Here is a 16,099-nt window from a genome sequence, read left to right on the forward strand (position 1 = left end):
AAAATGGAAAAAAGTGTATCCTAAATTTATAATTTATTATATCATAATATGTTACATGAAAATATATTACCAATATAATATCATGTTGCCATATCTCAGCTAATCGTATTACGAATAAGCTGCTTCAATATGGCATCTATTACTTTTTAGAAAGGAATCCTTTTCCTTAGAAGACGTATCAAGCCACGGTGAATGAAAAAAATTAGCACATCAATTTTTATTCTTACATATGGTTAAGAGTCACTCCAATAGCATGTAAAAAAACTCGATCCCCCCCACTCTTTTTAAATAAAGTCGTTTAAAAGGTGAAAATACAATTTTTGCGAATCGGTTCATCTAAGATCGTAAATTATATTACTTTATTATATATACAGTGCCGCTTACGCACTTTTACCCCCCCAAGGGCAAAATCAGTCTAACTTCAAAGTTTTATATCCCTGGTAGAAATTAACGTACAGAGACGCGCGTGGGTGCGTTTGAAAGGTCTTTCGGAGAGATTTCAAATGATATAATTCACGGTTGCCATCGATTGTTTTTTTAAATTTTGCAACAATTATGCAAAATTGAAAATTCTGAAATTTTTTTATTATTTTTGACAATTAGCCAATTTTGGAAAAAAAATAGTACGAAAATTTGAAGTACACCATTTTTTAGCTATTACCAAGCCCTATCTGAATCACTCATCAAAAATTTATTTTCGTCAAATATGACGCGCGCACGGGCATTTTTTCCTGGAAGTGACAGTTTTTTTCAACATTTTTTATCTCCGTCAAATTGTAACAATAGAAAAAAATTTATAGGAGAAAAAATGTTTGTTTTTTCACGTAGAATACTGCAATAATTTTTTTTTTGGTTTTTCGAAAAATTTTTTTTTCGGTTTTTTTCAATTTTTTTTTCTCACAGTCGGTACGCTAAAAAGATGAGAAACCACAAAAAAAAATTTTTTTCTACCCATTCAATAATACTACATAACAAGTATCGTAAATTACATAAAAAAAAAAATCTTTTTTTTTTCGACCTTGAAAAATAATTTAAACCGAAAAAAGAAATTTTTCGAAAAACCAAAAAAAAAATTATTGCAGTATTCTACGTGAAACAACAAACATTTTTTCTCCTATAAATTTTTTTCGATTGTTACAATTTGACGGAGATAAAAAATGTTGAAAAAAACTGTCACTTCCAGGAAAAAATGTCCGTGCGCGCGTCATATTTGACGAAAATAAATTTTTGATGAGTGATTCAGATAGGGCTTGGTAATAGCTAAAAAATGGTGTACTTCAAATTTTCGTACGATTTTTTTTCCAAAATTGGCTAATTGTCAAAAATAATAAAAAAATTTCAGAATTTTCAATTTTGCATAATTGTTGCAAAATTTAAAAAAACAATCGATGGCAACCGTGAATCATATCATTTGAAAGCTCTCCGAAAGACCTTTCAAACGCACCCACGCGCGTTTCTGTACGTTAATTTCTACCAGAGATATAAAACTTTGAAGTTAGACTGATTTTGTCCGTGGGGGGGTAAAAGTGCGTGAGCGGCACTGTAACTCGCAATGAGCAAAATATTTATAACATCATCAATGAAAAAATAAATATTGTAACGAAAATTTCTTTTTCATTTATTTACTATTGAGAATTTTAGTTGCTATCGTTATATCAACAAGAAATAACGTTTGTCATGGAAGCTCCGTTTATAATTTGAAAATGTTAGTTTTATTCCATGACTCTCGCGAAAATGTGCGATTGTTTTCAAACGTGAAACAATATCGAAAGACACATGATAAAAATTAAGCGTCTATATGTTTGTTTTATTTAAAAAAGTGTATGTAATTAGTGGCGTTCTAAAACAATAAATTGACAATTTAGTGACTTATGATATAGAAGACAATCAACTTTCAACAGCCGTTTGCAATGCGTGCTAGAGAGTAAAAGAATTTTTAGACTATCAGACTATTTTACATTCGAATCTTTGAAACGCAATGGTAGATCTAACGAAGGAAAAGTGTGTTAATGTAGCCTTTGTCTAATTGGCAGCTAGCGGGGTTACGTAAACTTTAAAGTTAATACAAAATTATCAAAAGGAAGAAAAACTATTATGCGAAATGTCGAATGTATTGAAAATCAATTTAACGTATTTGAATGTCAATGCAACAGAAAAACATGTGTGTTCAATGTCGTCGAAATAAGTGAAAAGTCTTAAACAAAGTGTTATTAATGATTTACTATCTGTACAAAAAGGACATTTGATAAGTGATTCATTGAAAGAAATTTCTAATAATGATGTATCTTTGACAATAAGCTCTAGAAAAAGAGGAGCAAGTGATTCGCTTTCAATATCTCAAGAGTATGGATCACAACTTCGGATAACTATGAAAAATCATGCACCAAAAATAAATAAATTGGAAACAATGTCTGCTGCAAATATTTCAAAACTGTCAACAAACTTAGGAGTTTTTACACGTAAAATAAATAAGACGTGTTTATTTTGCCCAGTGGCACAAGAAACAAGAAACTTTTCCAACCAAATTTAAAACAGCAATTACAAACTACGAATCAGTACGTTGGTTCATTGTTAGCGTTAAAGACTGTCCAATGAGCAATGTAAAAAAAAAAAATAAAAAGGAAGTATATGGAAGCAAAGGTGTTTCGTAATGATACAGAAGGTTTGATGAATTTTGTAAAAAAAAAAGAGATTTAGTATAGATGGTGGTGGGGGATTCTTGAAAGTGTGTTTGCATATAGTCCATTGATATACACTTCTCGCATAAATTAAAGGAACAAAAAAAAATTTTTTAGCAATTTTCAACAGGCTGTATTTCAGTGATAAATTGTCGTACAGGAAATAAAAAAATATAGTTTTTGAAGCTTGAATACTCTAGATTTCGAATGTTTTGGTTACAAATTTTTCGGAACACCTATACCCATGCTATTCTTGGATAAAGCATAAAGAAAAATATTACAAAATTTTTACCTTATTATTTTACTCTACGGGCATGAACAAATTTTTTCGAGCTAGACCATTACATAGGTCGCATAGCCTGTTCATTCAGCTTCAATTTGCTTTTTGCGGGAATCACATACGACCATTTGTCTTGAGATATCGAATTTTGAATGTAAACGGATCCTTTTTAACTCAACTGCCGATATCTCTGAAACTACTGGTCGCCCAGCGAATGGACAGGGGGTTTCGTTTTCTGCAGAAGATTTTCTACAAAAGTCTGTCATGGTTGATTGGAAAAAAAATATTTTTCCACCTGTAATGTTAACATGAAAAAAGAGCAAGAAAGTGCCAATTTCTCTTTTTTTGGTTAATCGACTGTATCTTCGGTAATATTGGAGGAAAAACTTAGGTTAGAAAAAAATTTTACAGTCTAACGTTCCTCAAAGACTCTCCTAAATTTTTAAATCGATCGATTCAGCGGTTTTCCTGGACCGATTGATTGAAATTTTGAAAAAATTAAAGGAATAAGATTTTTGTTCCTTAAACTTGATTTTCAAAAATCAATAATTTAGAGTTTTCTGAAGATTGATTAACGAAAAAAAAAATCCAAAAAAATTTTTTCAAAAATATTTTCGCAAATTTTCTCAGAAATTTTTTTTGAACATTGAAAAAAAATTTGAAGGAAAAAAAATTTTTTTCTCACGCTTAAAAAAACCCCGTAAAATTTCCTTAAAAAAATATCGAAAAAATAAACAACAAAAAATGTGGAAAACGGCTCACCCTAATGGTCATCCCTGTAACTTTCTACTAATTTATTTTTTGGAAAATTAAATTTTTTTAATTTTTAAAATTAAAAAAAACCAAGAGGCCATTTCTGACTTACCTCGTTGAAGCTATGGACACAATCAAACCTTTTTTTTTTCCTAAAAAAATGTTATTGAATAAAATTAAAGTCGATATCCCGAAGGTGCCCATGGTACTCATTGCGCGAAATTCTGAGCGATAAATTTTTTACGTTTTCTACAGAGTCATTACATGACGCAAAACAGTTTTTTCAAAACTTTTCGACTTCTGGTAATAAAAACCAACCAATAGTTTATTTCATTATCTTTAAAGAAATTACTGACAGCAGCTTTGAAATTTCATCTTATCCCATAATCCCTCCAAGGCGACATTTATCTGCCCCAGAAGTCGCTCGGCTAGTGACCTTTGTTCAGGAGGACTACAGATATCAACAGGTTGGTGAAGAACTCGGTGTAAGTGCTTCGGTTATCTCTCGTGTGTACAACCGATTCCGGGAAACAAATGGATACCAACAACGTACTGGATAAGGACGACATCGAACAACGGCTCGTCGAGATGATCGAGCAATCATTCGACAGGCTATTCAAGACCCTTTTGTTCCAGCAAACGTCATCGCTCGAAACTTCCCAAATCGTCAACAACAGTGACAACAACAACAACAACGACAGCCGCGAAACATTTCTCGATCAACGGTAAGAAATCGTTTTCGCGAATCCGGACTCTGTGTTCGAACTGCTGCCCATGGACCGATGTTAACCGTTACACATCGTAGAGCTCGTCTGAAGGACGCTCACAACCATGTGAACTGGTCAATAAGAAATTGGAACAGAGTTTTTTTTTCTGACAAGTCTCGGTTTTGCCTGCATGGTAATGACCGAAGACCTCGAGTTTGGCGTCGTACAGGTCAACGTTATCAACAGCGTTTTATTCGTCCCACAGCTGCTTACGATGGCGGATCGATGATTGTTTGGGCTGCAATTTTACGGGATTCTCGTACTCTTTTAGTGGTTGTTCGAGACACTGTCAATGCTAGGCGTTACATCGACCAAATCTTGCAACCTCACATGTTACCGTTAGTACGAAACAGGAGAGGATTTATTTTTATGCAAGATAATACTAGGCTTCACACAGCGAACATCATCCATTAATTCTTTCAGAGGAACAACTTTAGATTGTTGAGGCATCCTGCAATGAGTCCTGATCTGAATCCCATACAGCACATCTGGGACATATTGGGCCGCCGATTGCGTCAAAATGATCCATATCTAAATAATTTAGCAGAATTAAAGAACGCTCTGATAAGAGTTTGACGTCAGATCCCTCAATGGATGATCCGAAATTGCATTTCGAATATGCGACAAAGGTTGCAAGCCGTAATTAGGACTAGAGGCGGGAATACTCGATACTAAACACTTACACATTACACACTTTAGAAAATGAGTTTGGAGTCGTTAAATACTGTGAAACTAACAAACCACAGGGTCTCATTTTTTCCGAAGAATCTAACACACATCGGTAAGCACAAATGAAGCTTAAATCCGACCGTGCAACTTCCACATGGTATGCTTTGGATAACGCTAATGCCTAATCAATCAGAAACCTTGTTTGTCTTGAAAACGCAAAAAAACGATTTTTTTTTTCAAATCTACCGTGACAGATTTTTGTAGGAAATCTTCTTCAGAAAACGAAACCCCCTGTCCGTTCACTGGGCGACCAGTAGTTTCAGAGATATCGGCAGTTGAGTGAAAAAGGATCCTTTTGCATTCAAAATTCAATATCTCGAAGACAAATGGTCGTATCTGACTCCCGCAAAAGAAGCTTAATGAACAGGCTATGCGATCTATGCATTGGTCTAGCTCGAAGAAATTTTTTCATGCCCGTAGAGTAAAATAATAAGTTAAAAATTTTGGAAAATTTTTTTTTGTGTTTTATCCAAGAATCGCATGGCTACAGGTGTTCCGAAAAATTTGTAACCAAAAAATTCGAAATCTAGAGTATTCAAGCTTCAAAAGCTATATTTTCTTATTTCCTGTACGACAATTTCTCACTGAAATACAGCCTGTTGTAATTGTCCAATTGTAAAATGTCAAAAAAATTTTTTTTGTTCCTTTAATTTATGCGAAAAGTGTATCTTATGATTGGTGTTGTTAATTCTTTGTATAAGCACATGCTTTCAGAATTTGAAAAGAAGAGTTTGGATTCGGCTAAAAAATGTAATGTTACGTAAGATTTTACTTAAGGCAGTCCTTCATTTGCGGGAAATAGTTGTAAATCCTTGTCAAATAAAGTTGATATATTGAGAAGTTTTTATAGGATAGGGTGTTTGAAATATGTAAAATAATTTCAAGATTTTTAGTTAGTTGTTCATAGTTATTTTTTTGTACTTTACATGAAAATTACAAACAAGCAATTTCTGATTTTGAGAAGAGTTACATTGTTTTAGATATTCCAATAAAACCTAAAATTCATGCTGTATGGTTCCATATCCCGAAATTTTATGATCGAGTTGAAAACAGTCTTGGATTTTGTAGTGAACAAGCTGTGGAATCTTTACACGCTGACTTTAAAACGATTTGGGCATGATACAAAGTTTCAAAAGAGCATCCACATAACCCAAAAAAAACTTTTACGCGCTGTTCAAGAATATAATGCTAAACATGTCTTAGTTTGTAGTATAAATTAGTAGCCGAGTGTATAGAAACCCTTTTCATTGTTGTTAAATATATTATATTTTTCTGTTACTGCAAGTTGTTTATAATAAAGAAATCACATTTATAATATTTAATAAAGTGTTTAGTTAAAATTATATTTTTGGCCTTAAAAACACTTTATTTCAACAGAGTTAGGGGGATTGGGCTGAAACTTTTTTACATTTGTGACGTAGAATCTCGGCTAGGCCGATCTCGTCCGTTTAGCTCTCGCAAATGTCCGTGCGCCGCGCCAGGCTGAGAGTGTGTACGTTTGGCACACACACTCATGCTTGGACCTTTTGTTTGCGAGGTGCTGAACACGGGCTGAGCTGACTGCTGGAGCGACGCAGATGGCGCAGAAGAAGAGAGAAAGAGAGAAAGAGAGAGCGCTCGAATCGCGGATCGCCGCGGAAAATTTGGGAGTCTCTGCTAGGCAATGAGCGGAGAAAGTCGCGCGCGCGGATAAACCGAAAGGTCACGGTTTTTTCCGAGTTGGCCTCGAGACCTCGCCGACGTCTTGTTCATTCCGGAGACACGCCCGGTGCGCGGATGAGTGATAGAGCGTGAGGCTGGGTCGCATCCAGCCGTGTCCCACAAGATACCCGGCACCGATGCGTGCGGGTAACCGGCGAGGTGCGCGGGCGAGCGCGCGAGGAACTTGACGTGCTACAGCACCGAGCAACAGGGAGGAGGCGGAGACAACAACAGCAGCAATTAACGAGCGAGTTCCGGATTGAGAGAGCAGCATCGTGGTGCAAGCGAGAGAACGAGCGAGGAGATAGATAGCGACGACAACAAACATCAGCGAGACGGTCAGCGAGGAGCGCACCAGTGACGTCACGCGGTGGAGCGTTCTAGCCGTCAGAAAGGCTGAAGGTCGAGGTCGGTGCCGTGTTTTCCTCTTATCTCTCTCTCTCTTGCATGTTTGGGCGCCAGCTTATAGGTGGTAGCACGGCAGACCTGCTGGCTATCCCGTTGGTAGTTTAACAGCGGAAAGTATTCTGTCGGGCATTATTGTAGCGATTTAATTTATAAAGAGAATCGGCAGGCTGATCAGCCACCGATTCACCTTTCGCGTTCGGATTCATTGTTGTGCCGCTCGTAGTGTATAAGCGCGAGATCGCTGTCTTGTAACTCATTGTTGACGATTAAAGGATTAGTGTTAATCCGCTGTTGTGTTTATTCGCCGCTGTATCACTCCTCATCCCGACTTCGAATCTGTGCGTTTAACGTGTTTATGCTCGACGCGTTATTCAGTCGTGGGAACGTCTTTTGCTTCCCAATCCCCGAATAAATAATTTGTGCGGACGGTCGCGAGCAACCCAGACGGGTACGGCCGGAATTCTCCGTTACACATTCTATTGAAATGATCCCTAACTATATGCAATAATCAAATTAGATGTGTTTTTTTATTCAACTGTTTTTCACGAATACCGTGATGTACAAACGAACTGTATGGCTAATAACTATTTTCTATTATCAATTTTTCATAAACAGTAATGTCATTCATTTATAATTAATATAAATAATCTACATTTTTCAGTTTAAATTTGCAATCGTCACAGCCAATAAACCTCAGTTTATCAGTGATTCACCTGAATATTGTATAGATATTAGCGATTTCAAGCCACATCAAAATCAAAGTAAGTTTTTATATAATAGTTTTTGTAAAAATTATTATACAAATGTGTAAGCGTGTGGTGTGTGTGTGTGTAATTACAAAAATGTATATCGCCTAAATGACTTTAAGGTTCATTTTAAGTGGTTATTAACCACAAAATAGGTGAACTTCGAGGCCAACATTTTTAAATCCACGAGGTGGGTTGCCGTATCATCCCTTAATAGGATAACCAATAGACATTTCAGGGATAAAAACTATGCTGCAAACGCAATGGACGATCGTTTTCCTATATGTTTCCTACTTCTGATTTTCATTACCTGATTTTTAAACAATGATTGTAATAAACGAAAACGTGTTTTTCGCGTATGAAACTAACAGTTGTAGAGCAAAGTATATACTGCAATAAAGAAAGTTATAAATAATTAAATTACCTTTCAAACGAGCCAACAATCATGTTAATCGAACTATATCAAGCCGAGAAAAAGTTAAAGAAATAAAAAAGGAAAAAAAATAGTTGACCGCGGAGTGTTTTAAGGTAATGTGTAATATCCGACCGGAGTGACTTATCATCAAGATGGTTCTTCAAGAATAACTTCATAGTATGGTTTTCCATTACTATGACGTCTACTATATTGCGTTTTGCACTCAATACATTATCAAAGTTTAAGTATCTGCGCTCTGTTAGTGCTCCCAATACTTCGGTGTCAAAGCATGTATCGTCTAAAATTACGTCAGTCAAATTTATCCGGTAAGCGAAAAGGTGTTCGAATAAACTCATAGTTTCAATAACCGACATCATTTCATTTTTGTTTTAAATCGTCCAAAGTAACTTATCGTCAGGCGGGCGCACGCAACTACCAGATATCTGTTATTGCTCTGTAGTGGGAGCGCGATCGAGTTGCTGGATAGTCTTCTTACTGATTCATGCTTTTGTCCCTTAAACTCTTCTTTTTGATATTTGCTCTTGGCTTGCTCCCAAATGGTCTCGGAATTTCTTGTTTCCTCAGATCTATATTAGTAATATTAATTAGTAGTATAACGGTGTTCTGGCTCGCGATTGCGCGGGCAGAATCCGGTATATTAGGGGTGTTGAATTTGGTTCACGGACAATGTTGGTGGTAGACGAGGTTGCTATTCGGAGTGACAAGCGCTTCTGCGCAAAGGTCGTCCGGGTCCAGCCGCTTCAGTGCGCCTCCTTCCAGCTACGAGAAGTGGGCCCGCGGAGAGTGTCGTGAGCTACGCCATGACTCGAGATAAGAACCTAGAGGCATCGAGCTCGAGGAACAAAGCAAGGCAAAAACGAGGAAAAGGCGGGGCGGTAACCAAAATGATAACGCGTGTTTATTTTGTTGCGGATTATCGGTATATTTTACGAAAGTGGATGAACGAGAAATTACAGCATGGGCGTAAACAATGTACGACACGCGTGCGTCTCGTCCTCAGTACTGTGATGTTCGTATCACTTATAATTTATTTTATAGTTCGTACTCTCGTGGTCCTGTCGCGTTAATGAGTGAGAATTCGTTTCTTTCAATTTTACTCCAATTATTAATATGAAATAAATTAACAAATAATGTAAATAAGTATGTAAGTAAAATTACAAGGAAATGACAGACTTTGCCCTAGTTTCTTATGGTGCGAATTGTCCCGTAAGCAGAGCTAAAGTCTTTCTTATGAAGGATATAATTGAGCCCAAGTTTCTTATAGCGCGAAATGTTCTATAAGTTGAGCACGAATTATAGGAAAGGAAAGGTCGTGCTCAGTTAATCACAATGAGAGAAAGAACTTAAGTATTAGCCAAGTTTATTCAATCTCATGCGCTCTGCAAGGCTAGGAATGAATGCAAGCCTGTGCAAAAATCAGCGTATTTATACACAGATTTTCCCGCGTATTTTCGCAGGACAGCTCTCTTTGAGAAGTTTTTGAATCTTCGAGAAGTATTCGCAATTTTGAGATATGAATTTTCTAAATTTACAAGTGAATAAACCTTAATACTAAAATTTTAAAACACATAAACTTTACAAAATTAGTTATTGATCGTTTTGAATAATTTACAATTATTATAAACAGTATCCTCAAAAGTTATTAACTAATAAAGTTAATTAATGTAATATTACAATATTTACAATAAAACAATAATAAAATTTTTCATAGATTAGTAGCTTATTAATTGTAGAAGTAATTTCTAAAAAGGAATAATCAAATTAGTTAATAACATTCGAATTATAATAAATTTTCATATTTGTAACGGTTTTTTCGATAATCTTATAATGTAATTACTAGATTCATTAATTAAGATTTATAAGTTACAAAGCTGTCATTATTATGTAAAAATTAACGCTTTCGATCTATATATAACTTAATGTTCAAATAAATTATGAATTATTTATTTATTGATAACAGTTATAATTAAACTGTTATCAATGAAACCAATTCTTACTCGTGTTTTTAAGATATTCATTATGAATTTAGAGTATTCGTATTTTTCTAATACTTAATATTTACAACGTAATAAACAAATTAACTTTGCATATAAAAATTCAATATTATTTAATAATTAAACACAATTAAAATTATTATAATCTAAATATATGTTCTAAAATCTATATAAAAAATGCTTTGTTTCATCAAAATTACTATTAATTAACATATGTTATTCAAATAATAAAAACTATTATATCTATAAGTATGTGATGTCACGCTCCTTATATGGTCATGAAATTAGACTCTTGTACTAAGACAATCAAATAATAGGTGAGGTGGTGCCGTTTAATATGCTAATTGATGTAAACAGATTGATGAGTTTAGCGGGTTGCAGTAATTCAGTGAAATGAGAAACTAGCTCATAGATAGGACCGTTACAGTACAGAGTAAGCGTTCGACTTACCACATGGTATGCGACCTGCTAAAGTCGATACGCGTTGCGCGCAAGTAGACTCAATGCCTAGTTGTATTGCGTCGTGAGTTACACCAAGCGATGAACGGTGCGTTGAATCTGTATGCGCTAGCGGACACGCTTAACTTTGCCGCGATTGTCAGTGGAGTCGAATGACGAACCGCGGTACATGATGCGCAACGCAGAATAAAGTAAGCCATAAGCGGACTAAGTAGCGCGAGTAGTAGTGAAATGCGTAGCAGTAGACGAGCATGAGGAGAGAGTAAGAAAGCGAGAGAAAAAACCAAGCATCGAATAGATATTTACAGTGTTTACTCCGTTAGACTAATAAAGGTGCCTTCGCTTCTCGCTAGCTAGTTGCCGGTTAGCTCGCACTCCTTTTTCATTTTTGATTTATACGGGTGCACTTAGACACCTTAGGTAACTAGAGATCCTCTCCCTTTGTACGGTCTACGGATTACGATCTCTGTTGTCATCGACTTTTAAAAACAGTCGCTACTTCTTTGCCGGTCAGCTGTATGCTGCCTAATCGCGCCTATTCTCTTTCTTCCCTCAAGATAATCATCTCTCCGCGATGTTCGCGTCGCGGGCTAACAACCACTACTCGAGTAAGGGCTCGTCACTTACCAGTTCACTGACGCTTGCTCTGTGCTATAACAAACCAAACATTCGATCATATGATTCTCATATAATTATCATTACCACTAGCTATAGAGGGAGAGAGAGAGAGAGAGAGAGAGACATAACAAGATGCAAGCTGCTTGTTATAATTTGTGAGGCTCAACCCTTCTCTTAGCTACTTCAAATTTTTCTTCGAGTTTAAAAAAAATCTGATAAATGAAATGAACAAAATTAAATAAAACTAATGAAAGAAAATAAAACTATTAAAATAAAACTATAAAAAACTGTTAAAATAATAAAATAAAACTCGAACAAAAATGCTGAAAAATTACATGCAAAAAAGATTGAACAGAGAAAGAAAGATAAATCAATAATATAATATAGATTTACATAAAATTTTTTTTAATTTTTAATTTTTATACAGGGTGTCCCATTTTAACTTACGCACTAAGATAACCCAAAAACTATGAGAGCTAGCGAAAAATGTTTCGAATAAAAGTTACTCGTCTCCGAGGGGGACATATTATGGTGACCTTGACTTTGACCTCGAGGGTCATTTTCAAGGTCATTTGAAGGTCAACTTTGTTTTTTCAAATAGGAACCCCTATTTTCGACCCCGGATTCGGAAAGAGCGGAAAATCTTACGTTTAGATAACCTACCATACGTGGGGTCCGGGAGATCCGCCAAGGTCATTTGAAGGTCAACTTTGTTTTTTTAAATAGGAACCCCTATTTTCGACCCCGGATTCGGAAAGAGCGGAAAATTCTACGTTTAGATGACCTATCATGCGTGGGGTCCGGGAGACCCGCCAAGGTCATTTGAAGGTCAACTTTGTTTTTTCCTGGAGTACCCTACTTTTTTTATCACGGATTCGGAAACAACAAAAAATTCTACGTTCAGGCAAGGTGTAACTTGTGGTTGATCACTCAAGAACATGTGAAGGTTAACTATTTTTCATAGGAATCGCTATTCTCGACCCCGGATTCGGGAAGTATGGAAGGTTGTCCGTTCTGTCAACGTCGAGATGTAACGTGTATTCAATTCTTTATGCTCATTTAGAGGTAAAAGTAAGTTTTTGAATAAAAACGTCGATTTTTGTTTTGAACGGAGTGACGAATTTAGTGTTGAGATGAGTGATTATTAATAGTAAGCATTTTTTTAACAACTGTTGAAAAAGTCGTTGAGCGTTTTTCATGTAAGTATTAACAAATTATTACCACTCTTGTGGTTAGTGTTATCTTTCAAATATGCATTACGTCTTTGATATTTCTTCACAGAATGACCAATTATTCAGGAAATGAAGTCGTTGAAGTATTGTTAGTACTTGGTGAATGTCGCCGGAACTACCGAGCTGCTGCTCGGCTCTATGCTGAACGTTTTCCGAACCAGCGCCATCCTAATGACAGGCAAATCAGAAATATCGAAAGACGTTGCCGTATGAATGATCTTCATCGACAGAGAGGTGGAAACAGAAATGTGAACAACAATGATCCAAGACTTCTTGCTGTGTTAGCAATGGTTCATGTGAATCCTCACATCAGTACAAGAGAAATCGAACGTCGGTTGGGCGTACCTCGTACTACTGCTCATCGGATGTTAAGATCCGTGGGTTACCATCCATACCACATCATCCTGCACCAAGAACTCAATGAAAATGATTATTTACTCAGAATGAATTACTGTAGGTGGGCTCTTAATCAACTGGACGAGGATCCCAATTTCTTTTGGAATGTTTGTTGTAGCGATGAAGCTACCTTCAAAAGTGACGGTAAACTCAATAGACATAATTGTCATTATTGGTCACCTGTCAATCTTCATTGGCATCGTCAAGTGATAAATCAACACCGTTGGAGTCTTAATGTTTGGGTGGGAATATTCAACGGGTATACTATTGGTCCCCATTTTTTTTATGGCAATGTCAACGGCCAAGCGTATCTTGATTTTCCGGAGAATCATCTACCTGAATACTTGGAGGACATCCCACTGAATGTTCGGCAGCTCATGTAGCTACAACAAGATGGTGCTCCAGCTCACTTTGCTGTAAACGTTAGAGAATTTTTGAATGCTCAATTACGTGACCATTGGATAGGTCGAGGTGGTCCAGTTCCCTGGCCACCTAGGTCTCCTGACCTGAATCCACTAGACAGCTATTTCTGGGGATATTGCAAGGACGCTGTTTACAAGGATGCACCTACCACTAGATTAGATATGATGGATAGAATGAGAAGAGCTTGTGCAGCTGTTACGCCTGAAATACTTACAAACGTTCTCAATAATTATCATCGGCGTTTGGAAACATGCTTAGCAAACAATGGGGGACCTATTGAACATCTCATGTAATTGTGCGTGCGCATCATTCATCACCAACTTATTGCCAGATCATTATTATTGTTATTATTGAGTTATTCCTCATCAGATTGACTAATACTGTTGATTATTACTACTAATGACTAATATTTTTTTGTTAAACTCTGTACATAAAAAGTTGAATAAATTCAGTGTGTTCTAAAATTTACGCATACTTTATTTCTCATATGAAAACATGAAACTGTTCTGAGTAAAGTAATTTGCCATTAATTTGACGTTTAAATGGCCATGGAAAGTTGAATTAATTCATTACATAAAATATTTAGGATTTTTTGTACTTTTCGAATCCGGGGTTAAAATTAGGGATTCCTATTTGAAAAAACAAAGTTGACCTTCAAATGACCTTGGCGGGTCTCCCGGACGCCACGCATGATAGGTCATCTAAACGTAGAATTTTCCGCTCTTTCCGAATCAGGGGTCGAAAATAGGGGTTCCTATTTGAAAAAACAAAGTTGACCTTCAAATGACCTTGGCGGGTCTCCCGGACCCCACGCATGATAGGTCATCTAAACGTAGAATTTTTCGCTCTTTCCGAATTCAGGGTCGAAAATAGGGGTTCCTATTTGAAAAAACAAAGTTGACCTTCAAATGACCTTGAAAATGACCCTTGAGGTCAAAGTCAAGGTCACCATAATATGTCCCCCTCGGAGACGAGTAACTTTTATTCGAAACATTTTTCGCTAGCTCTCATAGTTTTTGGGTTATCTTGGTGCGTAAGTTAAAATGGGACACCCTGTATATATATTCGTTTTGATTTTTCTATTTTGTATTTTTTTTTTTTTTAGTTTTTTGTCTTTTTATCGAGAACTAAAATAATAGAATGGAACAAATAAAAGTTAGAAATTGAACTAAAAATAAAATATATAAATTTCATAAAATTAATTAATAAAATAAATTCGTAAGCTGCTCATTATTAGTAGTAGTAATTAGTAGATACTATAACGGTCCAGTCTGATCTGTTCTTTTCTTTCACTTTCCACTGCACAATGGCAACCCGCCATACATTCGAAACTACGGAAAAGCGATATCAAAATTAAGGCGCCACCTCAGATACGCACTTAGATGTGTTAGGACACTTCATCAAAATCAAGACCATATAAGAAGCGTGACGTTAAAGGCAAGAGAAATTCATTGTTTACTATGCAACATCGATAATTGCAAGCTTTTAAAATTAACAAAAACACACCTTTAGTTAACTTCAATGCGTTTATCTCGAATTTAAACTTATGAGTATTTATTATATAATACTTAGCGTAATTTAATTTGTAAGTAAATATCACGAATAACTTTGCAATAGATACAGTGCCGCTTACGCACTTTTACCCCCCCACGGGCAAAATCAGTCTAACTTCAAAGTTTTATATCCCTGGTAGAAATTAACGTACAGAGACGCGCGTGGGTGCGTTTGAAAGGTCTTTCGGAGAGATTTCAAATGATATGATTCACGGTTGCCATCGATTGTTTTTTTAAATTTTGCAACAATTATGCAAAATTGAAAATTCTGAAATTTTTTTATTATTTTTGACAATTAGCCAATTTTGGAAAAAAAATAGTACGAAAATTTGAAGTACACCATTTTTTAGCTATTACCAAGCCCTATCTGAATCACTCATCAAAAATTTATTTTCGTCAAATATGACGCGCGCACGGGCATTTTTTCCTGGAAGTGACAGTTTTTTTCAACATTTTTTATCTCCATCAAATTGTAACAATCGAAAAAAATTTATAGGAGAAAAAATGTTTGTTTTTTCACGTAGAATACTGCAATAATTTTTTTTTTGGTTTTTCGAAAAATTTTTTTTTTCGGTTTTTTTCAATTTTTTTTTCTCACAGTCGGTACGCTAAAAAGATGAGAAACCACAAAAAAAAATTTTTTTCCACCCATTCAATAATACTACATAACAAGTATCGTAAATTACATAAAAAAAAAATCTTTTTTTTTTCGACCTTGAAAAATAATTTAAACCGAAAAACGAAATTTTTCGAAAAATCAAAAAAAAAATTATTGCAGTATTCTACGTGAAACAACAAACATTTTTTCTCCTATAAATTTTTTTCGATTGTTACAATTTGACGGAGATAAAAAATGTTGAAAAAAACTGTCACTTCCAGGAAAAAATGTCCGTGCGCGCGTCATATTTGACGAAAATAAATTTTTG

The 16,099-nt window shown here is 35.5% G+C and overlaps 1 protein-coding gene across 1 annotated transcript in view; it reads left to right on the forward strand.

Annotated features, from left to right (window-relative positions):
* LOC131665443 (ubiquitin carboxyl-terminal hydrolase 7) overlaps positions 1–16,099 on the forward strand; it is a 957,589-nt gene that overhangs the window by 898,307 nt on the left and 43,183 nt on the right. The window contains exon 18 of the mRNA XM_058937325.1: positions 7,978–8,077. Within this exon, the coding sequence (XP_058793308.1) occupies positions 7,978–8,077 (100 nt within the window). The remainder of the gene's footprint in view (positions 1–7,977; positions 8,078–16,099) is intronic.

The sequence above is a fragment of the Phymastichus coffea genome, unplaced genomic scaffold, assembly GCF_024137745.1.
Source record: "Phymastichus coffea isolate CEN01 unplaced genomic scaffold, Cenicafe_Pcof_1.1 PCOF00003, whole genome shotgun sequence".
NCBI lineage: Eukaryota > Metazoa > Arthropoda > Insecta > Hymenoptera > Eulophidae > Phymastichus > Phymastichus coffea.